The sequence below is a fragment of the Lactuca saligna genome, chromosome 5, assembly GCF_052625555.1.
Source record: "Lactuca saligna cultivar CGN05327 chromosome 5, ASM5262555v1, whole genome shotgun sequence".
In the NCBI taxonomy this organism is placed as follows: domain Eukaryota; kingdom Viridiplantae; phylum Streptophyta; class Magnoliopsida; order Asterales; family Asteraceae; genus Lactuca; species Lactuca saligna.
Window position 1 is genome coordinate 111,792,562 of NC_136421.1, and position 19,805 is coordinate 111,812,366.

Below are 19,805 nucleotides of genomic sequence, written 5' to 3' on the forward strand. Positions count from 1 at the left end.
ATTAAATATGCCTTCATTTCTGATCTTACTTATCGTCTTATCTATATGAAATAATGAAAAATGTCTTAAATTTTTATTAATTTTATCAAAATATGATACATATCACTATTTCACATGTGTACGAGAATAAACAGAAAAAAAAGTTAAGAAATATTTAATTTATTTTAAAACAATACAAAACCAACTCCATAATATTTTTTGTTGGGATTTTCTAATATATGTTAAACACATATAACAAACATTAATTGAAATATTAATTATGAGAAATATTATCATAATTAAATACTATAAATATTAGTTATAAGTAATATTTTTTATAATTAATATATTTTATATTTAATTATCATAATGTTATATATAATTAATATTTATTATATTAAATTTTGATAATATTTTTTATAATTAATACTTCAATGATTTTTATATGTAGGATATATATTAGAAAATCATTTTTTTTTTATTTACTTCAATTTGAAATCAAGGTATACGTACATGATACAAGTATACATGTGTATACAAATTTTATGGTGATACCCATTCCTGCCTTATTGTTACTCTCACTTGAATCAGTTTCCCGTGAAACTTACAAGGTGAGTAAACCCTAATATGATCTCTAATTTCTATTCTTTATCTTCTATTCTAACACCCAAGTAATCGAAATTCCTGCTTTGTTATTATCGTTGATTCGATTGCTTTGCGCATGTGAACTGCAATTACGAAAATAATGACATCGATTTTGGTGCGGATGTACATAGGATGGCGAGTGCGGTAGATGCTGTTGGGGAACCGATTCCGACGTCGGCGGTGCTAATGTCGGCATCGAAGCACATCGCCGGTAGATGCAGAGGCGAAAATCTAGCCTTCCTCAAATGCAAGAAGGATGATCCCAACCCTGAGAAATGTCTCGACAAAGGCAGCCAAGTTACCCGTTGCGTCATGTCCCTGTAAGTGTATAGTTTCCCCCAGGATATTACCTTGATTTCAATGAATCTACACACAAACTAATGAATTATAGGTTCACTAATAAGTGAACTTGCATAATATAGTCTGAGTTATGTTAAAGTTTCTCTGCGTATTTGTTGGAAGCTTGTGTATTCAGTGAATTAAGCTGTAACGAAGCATAGTACTTGTATAAATCTGGTGATTGAGTTAAGCCGATTAAGCTACTTTTGACCTTTTTAAAGCTATTTCTAGGCCTCTTTTTATGCACCATGTTCATAAAAGAGCATAAGCATTTAGCTCATTGAATAATCCTGAACTTTGTGGATTCTATAATATCATTTATAGAGATAAGACCGGGATATAGTGTCTTAGGTGCTGTTTATTTTACTTAATGGAATCAATCAGAACTTAATCCATAAGCTAGATATGAGTGTTTCTTTTGACTTATAGCAGAAACCACTACTACATTCTCACCTTTCTATTTAGATCAAACTCTCTTTTTCCTCCTACAATATTATCCTGATTCTCATCTGCATACCCAATGGATGCTTATGAGACAAACTAGCAATACATCAAACATTCGAAGGAAGATCTTATGAGACAAATTATGCAATACATCAAATATTCTTGAAGGAAGGATCAATAATCACTGAAAATCTAAATGAAACTTAAGCAATCTAAAAAACAAGAAAATCTTATACATTATAGCACTCTAGAGGCTCTTGTTGGTGTTGGAGTGCTTTTTTCAGGTAATATATAGAGAAAATTGCAGGGGAGAGCAACATTCTTTAAAAAGGATTTGTGACATTAAAAGTTAAATAATAAAAAAGAATTATATTATTATTTTCATTCCATGATGGAATACGGAAAAAAAAAACCTCTAGATAAAGAATGAAATATTAAAAAAAAAAAAAAGAATGAAAGGAATCACATTATTTCCGGAATATTCCATTTCATCTGATCACACAAATCAAACAATTTATTCCATTTTTTACCCATTTCCATCTTACCAAAGAATTGCAAATTTTGTCAGTGTTTGTAACTCTATTTCAGATGTACTTTTTGTATAAAGAAATCAATAGAAGTGCATTGATATTTTCTTGGATTTAAGCCTAAATCATGTTATATGTATGGGTTGTAGGCTGAAAGATCTTCATCAGAAGTGCACAAAAGAGATGGATGCTTATGCTGGGTGTATGTACCACAATACAGATGAATTTGAATTATGTCGCAAACAACAGAAAGACTTTGAGAAATCTTGTCCATTAAGTTGAACCCATGCTGCCCGAATTTTCCGGGCAGTGTTTTCGGTTATCGAGGTTGCCCTTGGAAAAGCTAATTTGCATTGTTCTGATTGAAAATAAGATATGAATGTGTAAACTTTGGTATCTGATTGGAGTTTCCATGTTGTCATTGGGTATTTTGTTGATGATTGTTGTATGGAGTAAAACGTTTGTTTTATTGGACAACATTTTTGGTATTATTTCCAAGGCCAAATATTATAGTTTGTGTTTTTTTAACCACATAAATATTTTTTTTTTTCAATTTTTTTTTTATTTTTTCTTTTTCCAAAAATACCAACATTGGTCTTCCGGTAAATTTCTTAGGGTTGTTAAATGGAGCAAATTTCAAAATATAATGGTTTTTCTAGATTTTAAAGTTTTATGCATCGAGTGTTTTGAAAACAAATCAAAGTCTAGTTAAATAAATAAAAAACCTTCCAATAGTTAAACTAGGGGGTGTTTGAATTTTGTCTAACTAGGCTCATTCAAACATTGTTCTACTTGGTCCGGGTAGATGCATTTGATACCAAGTTTCATTTGCCTTTTATTTGGTCCGTGGATGTGTGGATGATTGACTCGGTCCTGACGAAAAAAAAAAAAAAAACGATAAAACGTTGATCGAGATAAAAAATATTCTTTTCCCTCCTTTGCTCTTTTCATTATCTTCTCAAACACTTTTTTCCTTTAGCTCCGTGCCTTGTTCATTCAAGTAGCTCCTCACTTGCTTTTGTTGTTGTCGTCCACCGTTGTCCACTGACACCCAACTCTAATGGAACCCCTCCTCTCAAACATAGAGGGAGGAGATCAAGTTCCTATGGAGTTTTGCGATTGAAGGTAATGCTCGAACCAAAGCTTGAATTTGTTAGGGCCATAGGTTTTATAGATGTGTTGTTTGATTCATTCATGTACTCAACTTGACTCTCCAAGACCTATAAACACCAACCGAAATTAGAATTGTACTTGGAAATTGGAGATTGGAACTTTTTTCTCAGCATAACCGCTTGATCCCTCTCCGGTTAGCAATTGATATTTTCTATCCACCTAGGCCACACAAGGGGTAGCTAGCCTCAACTTATGCACTTGAGGATTATGTAGGAATACTCACAACAAAAAATACAAACCAGTTGTCAACTTGGATACCCAGGATTAGTCCTAGCATGATATGCAGAAGTAGGATGCTTAAAACAATTTCCAAAAAATATAGGCTTTTTGCTTCTATAATCAATTCATTTTCAAAGATGTCAGTTCATGAATGCACATATAGTTCACATAACAATCAATGTTTACATATAATACCATATAATGAATGCCAACAAAACTTATCAAAATTGCAAAAGCAAGATAGGGCATGTGTGTTCTCGGTAACTCACCTTGGTCTAATTTTAGTAATACTACAATCTTCATTATTTGGCTAGGTTTCTTCAAACATTATGCTTCCAAATCAATTACCTAAAATCATTATTATAATGTTGTCAAAAGACCAATATACCCTTGTATGGGCCAATTCGTCATTCTAAGGGCATAAATCTCCTTAAGTATCATAATATGAAGGATAGAAGTAGGGATGACCGTGGGACGGAACCGATACCATCCGCTACCGTTTTCGATTTCCCGAAAACCGAATTTGATCAAAAGTCAATCTGTTATACCCTGTTTCGAGTCGTTTCATAATTCGGGACCGTGACATGAAGATCAAGTATCATAAGGCTTCAGGCATTTGGGAAAGAGATGTTTAAACCTATTTGAATGTGGGTAATGTAGATTACGGGATCCAAGAGTTTGTTTTGTGCTTGAGTCAAAGGGTAAACGGGAAAAGTGATGTTTTAGACTTCTTGCATGAAATATGGATTTTTGTTCGGGAAGTTTATAGTCCAAGATATCTAGATAATATTGTGGGGCTCTTCAATACCTTTCTGTGGATATAAAGATCGTCGAAAACGAAGTTGGAACGAAGAAGTTATGACCGTTTGAAATTAGGAAGGTTTTGGGCTTAATCTAGTACGTTGGGCTTTTTTTACAAGTCAAACTTCTCTCTATATTCAAGGGACTCACGATTATGCAACGAAGTCTCCTATTCAGCGATATTCACATTGATTCTAGAATAACCTATCATATGCACCCCTGTTGTTGTTCACAAGTATAAGATGAGGATCAACAATGACGTACTAAGCATACCTAGAGTACGTTAGGTGTACCTGGAGTTCTTTGGTTGTACTAGGCATACCTGAAGTACGTTGGGCATATGCGATGCATAAACCCTATTTTCATGGTTTGATCCTTATTTAAGCTCCTTAACTTCCCTAAACCCATTCCATTCTCAGCCTCCACCTCCCCAACACTCTCCCTTGAAAACCCTAACCCTAGTTTGAGCCTTTTGAGAAAAAGAAGGTGTGTTTGAGTGTTGTAACATCCCAATCTGCAGGTACGAGTTTAAGCTCTTATTTTCATATTTTCAAGGCAACTCGATGAATTGGAGGGTTCCAACTCGTCCTGTGTAACACTCTAAATTTTCAAATAAAATTTTCATTTTTCATTCCACACAAAACACAGTTTAACATATCTCATACTCAATTTATAAATGCTTCAAAACTGTCACAGCCCAAAACCGGAACGGCGGAAATGTTCTAGGGTGGATGACATCATGTCAAGTATCACAACATATGCAGTATAGTAATCAAAGTACAACAACCATTGCATTAATAGTAATAGTTTTACATGGTTTACATTACATAGAAACATCAAAGTTATACAAGTAATAATATAGGTGCAACTTGGTACTAACTGTCTTCATCCGAAAGCTCCTGAAATGTACCTGTCTAAAGCTGACCTGAGAATACAAGTTATTTGAAAAGCGAGTATCAACATTTTTACAAATGCTGATGATTTCATAAGTATTTAGTGACATTTTATACAAATAACTTTATATAAGTAGTAGTTTTTAAGTATACGGTGAAATAGAGTCCTTTCCAGAAAATCCTATATTTTCTGATTAAAAAGCAGTCTTCTACCAAGACTGGTCAGAGTTGTGTGGTAAAAAGTAGTTTTCCCTTAAAAACTCTCATTATCAAAATACGGGATTTGCTTTTTAAGAAAGTCGGAGAATATCAGGGAAAATAACATATGCCTCAACAGTGAGGACTGCTGACTAAGGCAAAAGAATCATAGACTCCAGGAGGGTATCACTGAACGGTATGCCTGGCTCAGTCTAACAAAAGGAGACACAGACCCCAGACAGTATCAAATGAAAGATACAACTAGTAAGGTCTAAAACAGAGAATACAGACCCCAGACAGTATCAAATGAAAGATACAACTAGCAAGGTCTAAAACAGAGAATACAGACCCTAGACAGTATCAAATGAAAGATACAACTAGCAAGGTCTAAAACAGAGAATACAGACCCCATACAGTATCAAATGAAAGATACAGCTAGCAAGGTCTAAAATAGAGACAGACCCTAGACAGTATCAAATGAAAGATACAACTAGTAAGGTCCAATACAGTGAACACAGTGTATACAGTGAAATACTGTGTATAAAACCCGTTACCTTAAAGCCATGAATTATAAGGTAACCCCGAGATACTCGTAACCATACTGATCGACACTAGAGAATCTTGACGCCCTGCAAGCGTCGGTATAATTATGACATTTGTCACCCCTTGGCTTGGTAGGCCGTGGACTGTAGCTAGCAGTCAGGGTGCGGGGGTGTCAATCCCGTATACATCTATGCACACAATGTCCGCTCTCCCTACAAGAGACTCTGGTTACCAACTCGACAACGGAGAAGGCCGTGTACTGAGGATGTATCTCGTATAGTGAGATCTAATGTAAAAATACTGAACTAGTGATAGAGACTCATAACCGAACTGACTAATGTAAACCTATATGACCATGCTTGTATACATAATATATAATTAATGGTCAAACGACCTTCGGACGGACATCCGATCCCACCAGACCACATCTCAACGAAGAAAAGGAAATAGGGCGAACAAGCCTTCCTATGTCCTTCAACCATTATTTACATGCATCTATATAAGCACATGCATACATCTAACTATGTGGAAGTGTTATCAAGTATAAGCGTATCACGAAGTGGAGACATTCTCAAGTATAAGTGGATCACGAAGTGGAGGCGTTCTCAAGTATAAGTGTATCATGAAGTGGAGGCGTTCTCAAGTATAAGTGGATCACGAAGTGGAGGCGTTCTCAAGTATAAGTGTATCACGAAGTGGAGGCGTTCTCAAGTATAAGTGTATCACGAAGGAGAGGTATTAACTAAACAAAAGTGAAGCAGTAGTATCTTAACCAAGTAGAAGTATAAAAACATAGACGAAAACTTTGGAAAACCTTTATATATTATGAAAATCAAGACTTGGTATTCCTTTGTAAATTGAGTTTGAAAACCTTTAAAAATCCTTTGAAAACCTTTCATAAACAATTTAAATGAACTTTGATTAAACATTATAAGTAAAAGTTGAACAAGTAACTACGTTTTTAGAAAACCATTTACATTGTCATTCTCGGTAAAACAATTAAAAGTGTGGTAAATCTTGTGCGGGTTATCAATCACATATGATTGATATGATAAATGGCATGTTTAACTTGTATTCCCCCTATAAAACATGTAAAAACATATAAACGGTTCATTCAGGGGTATGAACTCACCTGATGTAAGTGGATCCGACGAAGGTGCCGGTTGGGTGCTCAGTGTCTAGTAAAGACTTGAACACACTTAGTGACCTATTAAACATATGATAACATATGTTTACATACAGTTAGTAAATATAATACTAATTAAACACCTATACGCATCCTAAAGTGCGGAAAACACTTTGGTTAAGTGCTTGGTGTGTCCCGGGTAACTTTTAAGGGTGTGTATGGCTTAGATAGGGAGTTTACTCTCCTAAAACTCACTTTATGTGAGTTCGCGGTTGGGAGGCCACATCCCCCATGAGTTTACGGCCGTAAACTCATGGGAGGAGTGTTTTTGGATGATTTCAAGTCACATGTGGTTCTAGAAATAGGTTTAAGAAATTGTACAAGGCTATCGGGGTGTTTAAGGGTCCAAGAGTTTACTCCCTTGGAGTTTACGGCCCAAAGGCCACTCCTTGGGATTTTACGGCCGTAAGCCCCATGGCTTAGGCCGTGAAGTCTTGTGCACCCTCCAATCCTTGATTTTAAGGTCCTTGGTTCAACCCCAACAATTTCTAGTGAAGGTATAGGGCCATTTAGGGGACTTAAACTCTCATTTGACATGGTTTGGGGAAGTTTACGGTCTAAGCATATGCTTGGGCCGTAAACTCTAGTTTGCCCCTCAAATGATGATGTTTAATTGTTCCAAACTCGAAATGGAAATCCCCTAAGTCATATCTCAAGCTTAAACATGATTTGGAAGTGTTTTTAGGCACTTTTGCATGGTTAGAGGGTGTTTACAGCCTAAGCATGTGCTTGGGCCATAAACCCTCTTTTATGCTCTAAAAATTATTGTTTTGAGGTTCAAACACTTCTAGGCTTAATCCTAAATTAGTTTTCAACCTTAAGGAGGAGTTTTAGGGCAAGTTTGGCATCATTTTAGGGGTTTACGGCCCTAGAGTGTTCTTGGGATGTAAAATCCTTACTCCTTGCCTTCTTGGACGATTTTTGAGTTATAATGACATGTAATGGGTTGTAAAACAAGCTAGGGTGCAAGAACTTACGATTTGGAGGCGGAAAATCGCGGATTTGAGTCGGAAACGAGCTTGAGAGAGAGGGTAGAGGGAGGAAATGGGTTTAGGGTGGTAAAAGCTTCAAATGGAGTACCCAACTCCCTATATATATACCTTGGGTGTTGCACCCGATATACGACTACCCGATACTAGAGTTTACCGAGGTTTAAGCTTTTTACCCGGTTAAATGGTTGTAATAAGAATTAACTTTTTCCAACTAAATGGGAATGTAATTTACGTGTTTTTATTTATTTATCACCATGATAACGACATAAAATATATAAATAAATAAGACATTTATTTATTTGAAGATCTTAAATTAACGGAACTTTTATAAAAGGAATATTCCGTTAACGGAGACGGGTTATATAACGTAATAAACTTTGGGTTGTCACATCATCCCCCCGTTAGAGGGAATTTCGTCCCGAAATTCAGGTTTAGGCTAGGAAGTAGGTATGAATGAATGAGTAGAGGCAAGAGGGTACTTCCTATTCGGTTTGCCTTGCACTTCCAAGTGATCTCTGGCCTGTGTGTGTCATTCCAACAAACCTTCACCTATGGGATGCGGATTCCGTCTCGTGTAGTTAGCGATTTCCTACAGGTATATCTACAATGTTAGGGTTCTCAATGGTTTCTATCAAGATGAGTGGGATACGAAGAGTGACGTCGGGTAAACACATATCAAGTCTAAGAAGTGGATCGATCTGGTGTGAAGCTTGTGGAATATCCGAAAGTAGTAGTGGTCTGACGAGGGTTGGACCAAATCTCCGTGAGGATTCTCAGATGGTCCTAAACTCTCGGAAGGGTAGAGCTTTTCAGTACTTAGAACATTGTGTACTTCTATGGTAAGATCAGAACTGACGTGATCGCCATTCCGAAGTTCCTGACGTTCTCTCTCATACTGGTAGTGTAGTCCATCAGGTTGGTTCTTAGGAAGCTCGGTTTGTCCTTGGTTTCTCGTTTCCTGTCAATTGGCTTTTAGAGACTTTCTAGATCATCGAATGGGTTGCGTGTCTACGGTTATCTGTTTGCTGTAGAGTGTCTATCTCAAGCTCGTGCAGAATGAACCTGCACTTCTGATGCTTGAGGTATTTCTAACAGAAACCCTCAGGTCTTGGGAGATAGGGTTTCACCAGACAAGCGTTGGACTATCTCTGGGGGTGATTCTACTATCTCTGCGTGAGATAGTATTTATGGAACACCTGATAGTCGAATGAATCTTGTGAGACATGTCCAAATTTCCAAGGCGTTAGTTTATTCTAGTGCGGAAAGCGGTTGCTGTTGTATAACCCACCGACTAACACCTAAACTGGTGTCAAGTCTATAATCTCTTCGGGATCTGGGTTATAAGACTTGACACAACTACTTCCACATTTTGACCAAGTATTCTTGGCTGCGGAGGTTATCCTGTGGTTCTTGGTATTCTAGTGTTCACTTCGGAGGATGCAGTCTATCGCCTACAAGGCGGCGGTGACTTCCTCCATGAGAGAGGGCGGAGGATCCTAGGCACTACTCGTTGGTAACGGGGTGGACGAAGTGCCTGAGTAGTGCGAGCATCTACTACGACTACTCTTTCGAACGTTCTGAGTTTTCCCGGTCTAGGTCAAATCTGGTGAGTGAAGGTTCCCATCACTCGGAACTTTAATCTCTTTACTAACTGAGGATGTTAGTTACTATGTGGGCTTAACTGGTATGACAACAAATTTCAGATTTGTGATCATTATAGTAGCTCAACCCGCAATGGTTCTCTTGACTCCAGCTCCTATTTTATGGAATAGGTTGAAGGGCTTTACTATGAGGTTCGCGGTAGAGCTCATATTCGGCTTAACCACTAATACTTGGTGTATGCAAGCCGTATATATTTGAGGTCAGCAGGATGTTCAGTTGTGCGACTCCACCCCAGACCCACAACCCAACAAGGAACAGGGAGCAGGGAGGAAGCACACATCTTAAATCTTTTTGATCTCAACTATATACCACCTTTATGCATATACCTGGTTATAGTGGTCAGTCCCCTGAGTTCTATCCTCTGGGTTCACGAACCTGATGTGCGAGGTGCGAAGGATCTTACTGGAGAATCTACGGAGTATGCTTCGGATGGTTATTGTCTAATGGAGTATCTTGCAGTGTCTTTCGATTCAGTTTCCATATGACTAAGAGGGGTCGGTCAACAGCGCGCGGTACCCTTCTCTTGGGTACTTCGGAAGGTTTGAGATAAGAGGGACGACTGACGGATCGCATTAGGTTTGATTATTTGTATTATGTTTAGGTTCAGAAGAACCTTTATTTGCCGACATGGCTATGGAGAAAGTTCTTTTTACACAGCACTAGGGATGTACACATGGTTGCACTACGTCAAACCATGATCGATAGAGTCGTCGAAGTTGGCATACCTCGACATGATATAGAATGAGGATCGATAGAGTCATGTGCCAAACAGGCACACAAGTTCTAGGCGTCTCGGGTTTCGTCCTGTGTATCACTGTCGCGGATACTTGGACCGATATAGTCGACGCGGAACTATAGAGAGTCCTAAGTGTTTCTGAGTAGAGTACCTTTTCATGAATGGATTCTCACGAGGAATTTCTATAATCGCCTAACATATACTAGTCATGTATAATTAAGGTGGGGAGGACTGTTGACTGAGCGACTCCGCCCTAAATCCACAACCAAACGAGGAATAGGAAATAAGGCGACATTCACTCACTCTAGGTCTATCCATCTTAACTATACATGGCCGTAATGTATATGTTTCGCCATTATAGTTTTACCTGATGAATTTTAAATTTTATAACAGTGCTGCGACTTTCGCCTTAATGGGGAAGTAATTACACTTAGAATTAGTCTTTTAATGTTTTCGGCTAGTTATCTGAGATCGAGAGACGTACCAAAATCTACCGGTTTCCTTGATGCTTCTCCCTAAGCATTATAGTTAGACTCCTCCTGTGTCCTTGTCTTTTCCTTCAGTTGGGCAGTCCTTCTTGAAGTGTCCAATCTCACCACATAGACGGCAAACTGGATTGGTCACCAAATTGGTGGTTGATGTAATGAACTTAACCGGGGTTCTGCAGACGCGAGCAGTATGCCCCAACATGTGGCACCTAGCACCATAGAGTTCCCGACATATACCATGATGATGGTAGCTGCACTTGCTGCAGTGGGGAAGGCTTCCTAAGTATGGTCTTGTAGGTGTTGGGATGGAAGGGTTGGCAGGGGTATTGACTGCCTCAGCTCGTTTCCCTTCGGAAGGTCCTTGAGCCAAGGTACTTCCCTCCTCGATTTTGATCTTTCTCTTCAGTGGATTTGAGCGAGGTTCTTGGGTGGCTGGGTATACAGAGTTTTGTTGCTACTGTCCATCACTAGGATCGGAACTTCTGATAGGTCTCTTGCTAACATTAGCGTTGTTAGCATTCAAGTGAGCCATGACAGCTTCTACGGCTGCCGAGACTGCAGCTTGGAACGTAGCTTCATCGAATAAGAGAGTAGGTTTCTTGCTTGTGGACTGGTTACGCTTCTTCGGAGGCATGGTTTTCCTACATGGAAAGGAACACAAGATATTGAGAGACGATGGCTAACCCTGGACATATATGTCCTGACTGTATTAGGCATAGATTTTTCCCGTGCCTCGGGTACTAGTTGTCTGAGTGTCGACCTACATCCCTATGATGTAGTCCTGGTGTACAAGGTAGGAGTATGGGTATCGGAAAGGCCATAAGATGCGAGTCGTTCCTACTAAGTTACCTTTATACTGGGAAAGGTTACACTCTCCGACCTGGAGAGATTTGAGAAATGTTCGGAACGAAGACCGCAGGAAGAGAGGCTCATGAAGACTTATGGCTAACCAACCTCAACAGAGGTGTGGGGATCCGCTCTAAGCGTATTACTGGCAACGGGAAAAGACGACTTACCTAACACATAGAGTGAGTAGTGTAACCACTAACTCACTAAATTGTATTATTTTATGGGTGTATTAGCGTGACTAACATGAGGAAAAGACACTTCTCGGGTTCCATGTACTGGCTCCCTCTGTCTTTCTTGTATCCCTGACCGGGACCGGCGTTGGTTTCCTTCGGGTAGTTATCTAGGGTTCTCTCCTCGTATGGACATATTGAATTTCTACTCCGCCTTACTCCTGAGTCCGACTCCGGGTGTCATCACTTCATGATGGATGACTGGAAATTTCGGAAGTTTAGGCGAATTTTCTCACCAATGTCCCTAAAGAGATATAGGCACTTGGTGAACTCAATAGTCTCAACCCAGTTCATTTATTTCCAAACAGAAAATCTTCTCAATGAACCTCTTCTAGGTCTAAATCAACTCTTCTGCCGAGTAGTGAAGTGGGTAGGGTTTTCTACAGGGTTCGTGCGAGAATGGAAATGTCTAAACAATCCTAAGTGATTATTAACATTTCACTGTGTGATCCATATCGAGTCCTGCTACAATTACACAGGGTATACAAATCATATATAGCTTAGATCCGATAGGCCTTCGAATATGTGATACTACTCTATATCCACATCCAAACAAGGAAAAGGAAATAGGGCGAAACCACACATTCTTAGCCTATGAGATGCTTATTATATATAACCTTGGGAGTATACTCTCTGTAATTGTAGGTATATCAATAAGGATCTTTTTAATTCTTCACACAAGGTAAGTTATGGATCCTAAATTACCCCTATGGTATTTTAATTCTTGTTTGATTTTTATCTTCTGATTAAGATTCTGGGATTAGTGTGAGTCTTTTAGTGTTCCAAAAATACTACTATAGTATTTTAACTTTATGCTTGGCTCTAGGATTCCTAGTTGGTAAGTTTCAGACCTGTTGCAACACCACTATCACTCCCAAGCACACGTTCATCGCATCTCGAATAAATGTAGTTGATCAGGTTACATTTATTCCAGCTTACGATTAGATAACCGCCCAGGTTTGACTGTAGTGCTCAACATCCGAAGACTTTTATTCTTGTTCTTCTTGTGATACTTGTGTTCAAGTGTTTAGATTCTGGATGTTCTTATACTTTGGTAAAATATGGTTATATTTTAAAGTATAATTCTTGGTCAGAGTGTTTTATCCCTATGTATTTATAGGCTGCATATCTTTTATGAATTGATATACTTAGCTCACTATAAACAATGCTCTGATACCAATCTGTCACACCCTAAAACCGGAACGGCGGAAACGTTCTGGGGTGGATGACGTCATGTCAAGTATCACAACACATGCATTATAGTAATCAAAGTACAACAACCATTGCATTAATAGTAATAGTTTTACATGGTTTACATTACATAGAAACATCAAAGTTATACAAGTAATTATATAGGTGCAACTTGGTACTAACTGTCTTCATCCGAAAGCTCCTGGAATGTACCTGTCTAAAGCTGACCTGAGAATACAAGTTATTTGAAAAGCGAGTATCAACATTTTTACAAATGTTGATGAGTTCATAAGTATTTAGTGACATTTTATACAAATAACTTTATATAAGTAGTAGTTTTTAAGTATACGGTGAAATAGAGTCCTTTCCAGAAAATCCTATATTTTCTGATTAAAAAGCAGTCTTCTACCAAGACTGGTTAGAGTTATGTGGTAAAAAGTAGTTTTCCCTTAAATACTTTCATTATCAAAATACGGGATTTGCTTTTTAAGAAAGTCGGAGAATATCAGGGAAAATAACATATGCCTCAGTAGTGAGGACTGCTGACTAAGGCAAAAGAATCATAGACTCCAGGAGGGTATCGACTGAACGGTATGCCTGGCTCAGTCTAACAAAAGGAGACACAGACCCCAGACAATATCAAATGAAAGATACAACTAGTAAGGTCTAAAACAGAGAATACAGACCCCAGACAGTATCAAATGAAAGATACAACTAGCAAGGTCTAAAACAGAGAATACAGACCCCATACAGTATCAAATGAAAGATACAACTAGCAAGGTCTAAAACAGAGAATACAGACCCCATACAGTATCAAATGAAAGATACAGCTATCAAGGTCTAAAATAGAGACATACCCTAGACAGTATCAAATGAAAGATACAACTAGTTAGGTCCAATACAGTGAACACAGTGTATACAGTGAAATACTGTGTATAAAACCCATTACCTTAAAGCCATGAATTATAGGGTAACCCTGAGATACTCGTAACCATACTGATCGACACTAGAGAATCTTGACGCCCTGCAAGTGTCGGTATAATTATGACATTTGTCACCCCTTGGCTTGGTAGGCCGTGGACTGTAGCTAGCAGTCAGGGTGCGGGGGTGTCAATCCCGTATACATCTATGCACACAATGTCCGCTCTCCCTACAAGAGACTCTGGTTACCAACTCGACAACGGAGAAGGCCGTGTACTGAGGATGTATCTCGTATAGTGAGATCTAATGTAAAATTACTGAACTAGTGATAGAGACTCATAACCGAACTGACTAATCTAAACCCATATGACCATGCTTGTATACATAATATATAATTAATGGTCAAACGACCTTCGGGCGGACATCCGATCCCACCAGACCACATCTCAATGAAGAAAAGGAAATAGGGCGAACAAGCCTTCATATGTCCTTCAACCATTATTTACATGCATCTATACAAGCACATGCATACATCTAACTATGTGGAAGTGTTATCAAGTATAAGCGTATCACGAAGTGGAGACATTCTCAAGTATAAGTGGATCACGAAGTGGAGGCGTTCTCAAGTATAAGTGTATCATGAAGTGGAGGCGTTCTCAAGTATAAGTGGATCACGAAGTGGAGGCGTTCTCAAGTATAAGTGTATCACGAAGTGGAGGCATTCTCAAGTATAAGTGTATCAAGAAGTGGAGGCGTTCTCAAGTATAAGTGTATCACGAAGGAGAGGTATTAACTAAAAAAAAGTGAAGCACTAGTATCTTAACCAAGTAGAAGTATAAAAACATAGACGGAAACTTTGGAAAACCTTTATATATTAAGAAAATCACGACTTGGTATTCCTTTGTAAATTGAGTTTGAAAACCTTTAAAAATCCTTTGAAAACCTTTCATAAACAATTTAAATGAACTTTGATTAAACATTATAAGTAAAAGTTGAACAAGTAACTACGTTTTTAGAAAACCATTTATAATGTCATTCTCGGTAAAACAGTTAACAGTGTGGTAAATCTTGTGCATGCGGGTTATCAATCACATATGATTGATATGATAAATGGCATGTTTAACTTGTATTACCCCCTATAAAACATGTAAAAACATATAAAAGGTTCATTCAGGGGTATGAACTCACCTGATGTAAGTGGATCCGACGAAGGTGCCGGTTGGGTGCTCGGTGTCAAGTAAAGACTTGAACACACTTAGTGACCTATTAAACATATGATAACATATGTTTACATACAGTTAGTAAATATAATACTAATTAAACACCTATACGCATCCTAAAGTGCAGAAAACACTTTGGTTAAGTGCTTCGTGTGTCCCGGGTAACTTTTAAGGGTGTGTATGGCTTAGATAGGGAGTTTACTCTCCTAAAACTCACTTTATGTGAGTTCACGGTTGGGAGGCCACATCCCCCATGAGTTTACGGCCGTAAACTCATGGGAGGAGTGTTTTTGGATGATTTCAAGTCACATGTGGTTCTAGAAATAGGTTTAAGAAATTGTACAAGGCTATCGGGGTGTTTAAGGGTCCAAGAGTTTACTCCCTTGGAGTTTACGACCCAAAGGCCACTACTTGGGAGTTTACGGCCGTAAGCCCCATGGCTTAGGCCGTGAACTCTTGTGCACCCTCCAATCCTTGATTTTAAGGTCCTTGGTTCAACCCCAACAATTTCTAGTGAAGGTATAGGGCCATTTAGGGGACTTAAACTCTCATTTGACATGGTTTGGGGAAGTTTATGGTCTAAGCATATGCTTGGGCTGGAAACTCTAGTTTGCCCCTCAAATGATGATGTTTAATTGTTCCAAACTCGAAATGGAAATCCCCTAAGTCATATCTCAAGCTTAAACATGATTTGGAAGTGTTTTTGGGCACTTTTGCATGGTTAGAGGGTGTTTACAGCCTAAGCATGTGCTTGGGCCACATATCTCAAGCTTAAACATGATTTGGAAGTGTTTTTGGGCACTTTTGCATGGTTAGAGGGTGTTTACAGCCTAAGCATGTGCTTGGGCCATAAACCCTCTTTTATGCTCTAAAAATTGTTGTTTTGAGGTTCAAACACTTCTAGGCTTAATCCTAAATTAGTTTTCAACCTTAAGGAGGAGTTTTAGGGCAAGTTTGGCATCATTTTAGGGGTTTACGGCCCTAGAGTGTTCTTGGGATGTAAACTCCTTACTCCTTGCCTTCTTGGACGATTTTTGAGTTATAATGACATGTAATGGGTTGTAAAACAAGCTAGGGTGCAAGAACTTACGATTTGGAGGTGGAAAATCACGGATTTGAGTCGGAAACGAGCTTGAGAGAGAGGGTAGAGGGAGGAAATGGGTTTAGGGTGGTAAAAGCTTCAAATGGAGTACCCAACTCCCTATATATATACCTTGGGTGTTGCACCTGGTATACGACTACCCGATACTAGAGTTTACCGAGGTTTAAGCTTTTTACCCGGTTAAATGGTCGTAATAAGAATTAACTTTTTCCAACTAAATGGGAATGTAATTTACGTGTTTTTATTTATTTATCACGACGATAACGACATAAAATATATAAATAAATAAGACATTTATTTATTTGACGATCTTAAATTAACGGAACTTTTATAAAATGGAATATTCCGTTAACGGAGACGGGTTATATAACGGAATAAACTTTGGGTTGTCACAAAAACACAACCTAAAAACTGTTTTTCATATATCCCAGAATCCTCAAAACATAAATCAACAAGCTGGTGTGTACAAACATGCCGAAACCTTCCTGTGATCTGAGATGTACCTGAAACACAGTTCACACAACACTATAAGCACAAAGCTTAGCGAGTTCCCTAAAATACCACACATAGATAATTAGCCTTTCATGGCTATATCTCGATAAGGACCCTCCGGTCATGTGTCTCAGTGAAGACCCTCCGGTATCACGGCTCGGGTTGGACCCTCCAGTCCTGTATCTCAGTGAATACCCTCCGGGCTCACAACTCAGTTTGGACCCTCTGGTCCTATCTCAATAATGCACAGAATAATATACAACACAAATTACAAAGACATAATACATACTATCACATATCTCAATATAAGCATATAAGACCCTCCGGTCAGTAACTCAAATAAGACCTTCCAGTCGCACATTAATTACCACTCAGGTAAGTATAGTGAGAAGACTCACCTCGTAAGTAAAGCAAGTATGTCTCGTACTCAATCTGTCGGTCTAGACTCCACCTACATATCTCACAATTATCTCTAATTAAAAATTTATATTAACAACTCCAAAGATGTTAAGCTAACTCCTCTACTAACTCTCAAAAAAGGTGAAAGACCATTTTACCCCTCCATGGTCTCCAAGTCCACAACTTGACCAAACTCTAAAAGTCAACGGAAGTCAACACTCCAGTCAATAGTCCCTGTTGACTCAACTCGTTGAGTGCATCTATGCGACTCGTTGATTTCCTTTTATTCTCGGAAAATCAGGAAAATTTGAGTCAACTCGCCGAGTTGTCTCACTAACTCGTCGAGTTTGTACAGTGTCCAGAATATCGGGGAAAACCCTAACCAACTCGTTGAGTTGGCTAACAACCTATTCGATTTCCTTCGGCCCTTTTTCTCATTCATACGTTTTAAGTGAGATTAAGGCCCCAAACTCTATATCTAGCCTTCTAGGGCTGAGATACCACATAAAGTTGCAATCTTTACGTCAATGCATGGCATTTAGAGGCTTACTTCGCCAAAACAAGGCTCAACAAGGGGTTTAAGGAATAAGATTGGCCAAATCTTGATAAAGCTTGAGTCCTTAGGCCTAAAGGGCCTAGTAGTGTCTAGATTTGAAGTCTTAGCTTCAAAGCATGCACAAAAACAACAATGACTCAAGAAGAAGCTAGAAATGGCCATAAACTCTCTAATAGAGAGATCTAACAAACAAGTGATCAATGTAATGGCTTTTTACCTTCAAATGGATGTCAGATCTATATACTCCTTCTTGTTCAAAGCTCTTCACTCTTAAAGGAATGCACCAAAACACACACTTTTAGCCATACACACTCTCAAAATGGAAGGTAACTCTATTAGGGTTTGTCTCTGGGTGATAAGGTGATGAGGGAGGCGGGGTGAAGGACTTAAGGTCCTTTAAATAGGGTGCAAACCCAAAAATTTAGGGTTTTCACACTTAGCTCCAACTCGTCGAACTGAGTTCTCCAACTTGTCGAGTTTCCCTATCAATATGAATATAAAAAAAATTTAAATTATACCTGGGAGTCGGGATGTTATATCGTGTATTAATGACCACACATCTTTCAAGGTCTACTCGACGAGTTGGAAGGCCCAACTCGACGAGTTGAAGGATGAACATGAAAACCCTAATTTTTAGGGTTTACACCCTATTTAAAGGCCTTAAATCTTATTGTTAGCCTCCCTCATCGTTATCTCAGTCCATAGAAACCCTAAATCGTGCCTCATCTTCTATTTTGAATGTGTGAGAGTTTATAGAGTGTTCTTTGGTGTTTTTCTTGAACGAGTTGAAGTTGGTGGTTCTTATTCAGAAGCTTTAGATCTGAGATTTCAAGTGTTGTTGCAGCCATTGAGAGGTATAAAGTCGATACCTTGATAAGCCTTTTGTTAGATCCCTTCTTTTGAAAGTTATGGCCATTATTAGCTTATTTTGGGACCATTCTTGGAGTTGAGCATGTTATGAAGCCATGGGTTCAGACCTGGACACCTCATGGCCTCCATGGACATAAAGTTGTCAACTTTATCAAGTCTTGACCCTCTTTCATGCCCTAAGTCCCGTAATAAGCTTTAATTGAGTGTTTTAGTCCCTTGATGCCTTGCATGGATATAAAGTTAGCTACTTTACGTGGCATCTTAACCCTAGGGGACCAGATATATAGTTTGGAGCTTTACACATGCTTAAAAGTGGCTGAATGAGTTAAGACAGGAAAACGATGAGTTGCTTTGCCAACTCAGTGAGTTGGCTCAAGGTTTCTTCGATCTTCTGGAAAATGTACGAACTCAATGAGTTATCTTAATGACTCAACGAGTTGACTCAAGTTTTTCATAATTCTATGAGTTCTGAAGGAACTCGACGAGTCAGTAGATGCACTCACCGAGTTGGGTCAACATGGGCTGTTGACTTTGACTTTGAATATGGTTGACCAAGTTTGACCTTAAGGGTATTTTTAGGAATTTAGGATTTTGATGGAGTTAGTCACATGGTGGTTGTAGGTGGTTGAGTTCAGAGCTACGATTCGAGGGTTAGATCTTGTCAGTCAGTGCTACTTGTGGAGGTGAATTTTCCTCACTATACTTAGGGGTTGAAGGCACCAAGGCTGACCCATTAAATTGATATCCTAGTAATTATTGATATGTTGAGTTTGAGTTAGATATGCATGCCAATTTGATATGCTAGTCTGGTAGATCTGTAGGACTACCTGTGATACTGTCTGGTTATCTGTATGTGTACTTATCTGTCAGATGTCGACATGTTGTGTGGGTTGGGTTGAGGTTGTACTGTTTTGTGCGGAAGCCAACAAACCTTGGAGTATGCTATATATGAGTTGAGGGCCAGGGAGGGCATGCCAGACTTGTTCTATGGGCTAATATTTTGTATTCCAGTCCAAGGACCGAGGGAGCAAGCAAAACATAAGCTATAGGCCTAAGGGGCAAGCCAGACTTATGTTGTGGGCTCGGGAGCAATCCAGACATAAACTGTGGGCTCGTAAGGAAAGCCAGACTCATGTTGTGGGCTCAGGGG

The 19,805-nt window shown here is 38.7% G+C and overlaps 1 protein-coding gene across 1 annotated transcript; it reads left to right on the top strand.

Annotated features, from left to right (window-relative positions):
• The first annotated feature begins 476 nt into the window (after positions 1 to 476).
• On the top strand, positions 477 to 2,425 carry LOC145045270 (NADH dehydrogenase [ubiquinone] 1 alpha subcomplex subunit 8-B-like). Its single transcript, XM_078993606.1, has 3 exons — positions 477 to 590; positions 756 to 944; positions 2,084 to 2,425. Exons 2-3 carry the CDS (start codon positions 757 to 759, stop codon positions 2,214 to 2,216), a joined length of 321 nt encoding a protein of 106 aa, XP_078849732.1. The 5' UTR covers positions 477 to 590; position 756; the 3' UTR covers positions 2,217 to 2,425.
• The last annotated feature ends 17,380 nt before the right edge of the window (positions 2,426 to 19,805 follow it).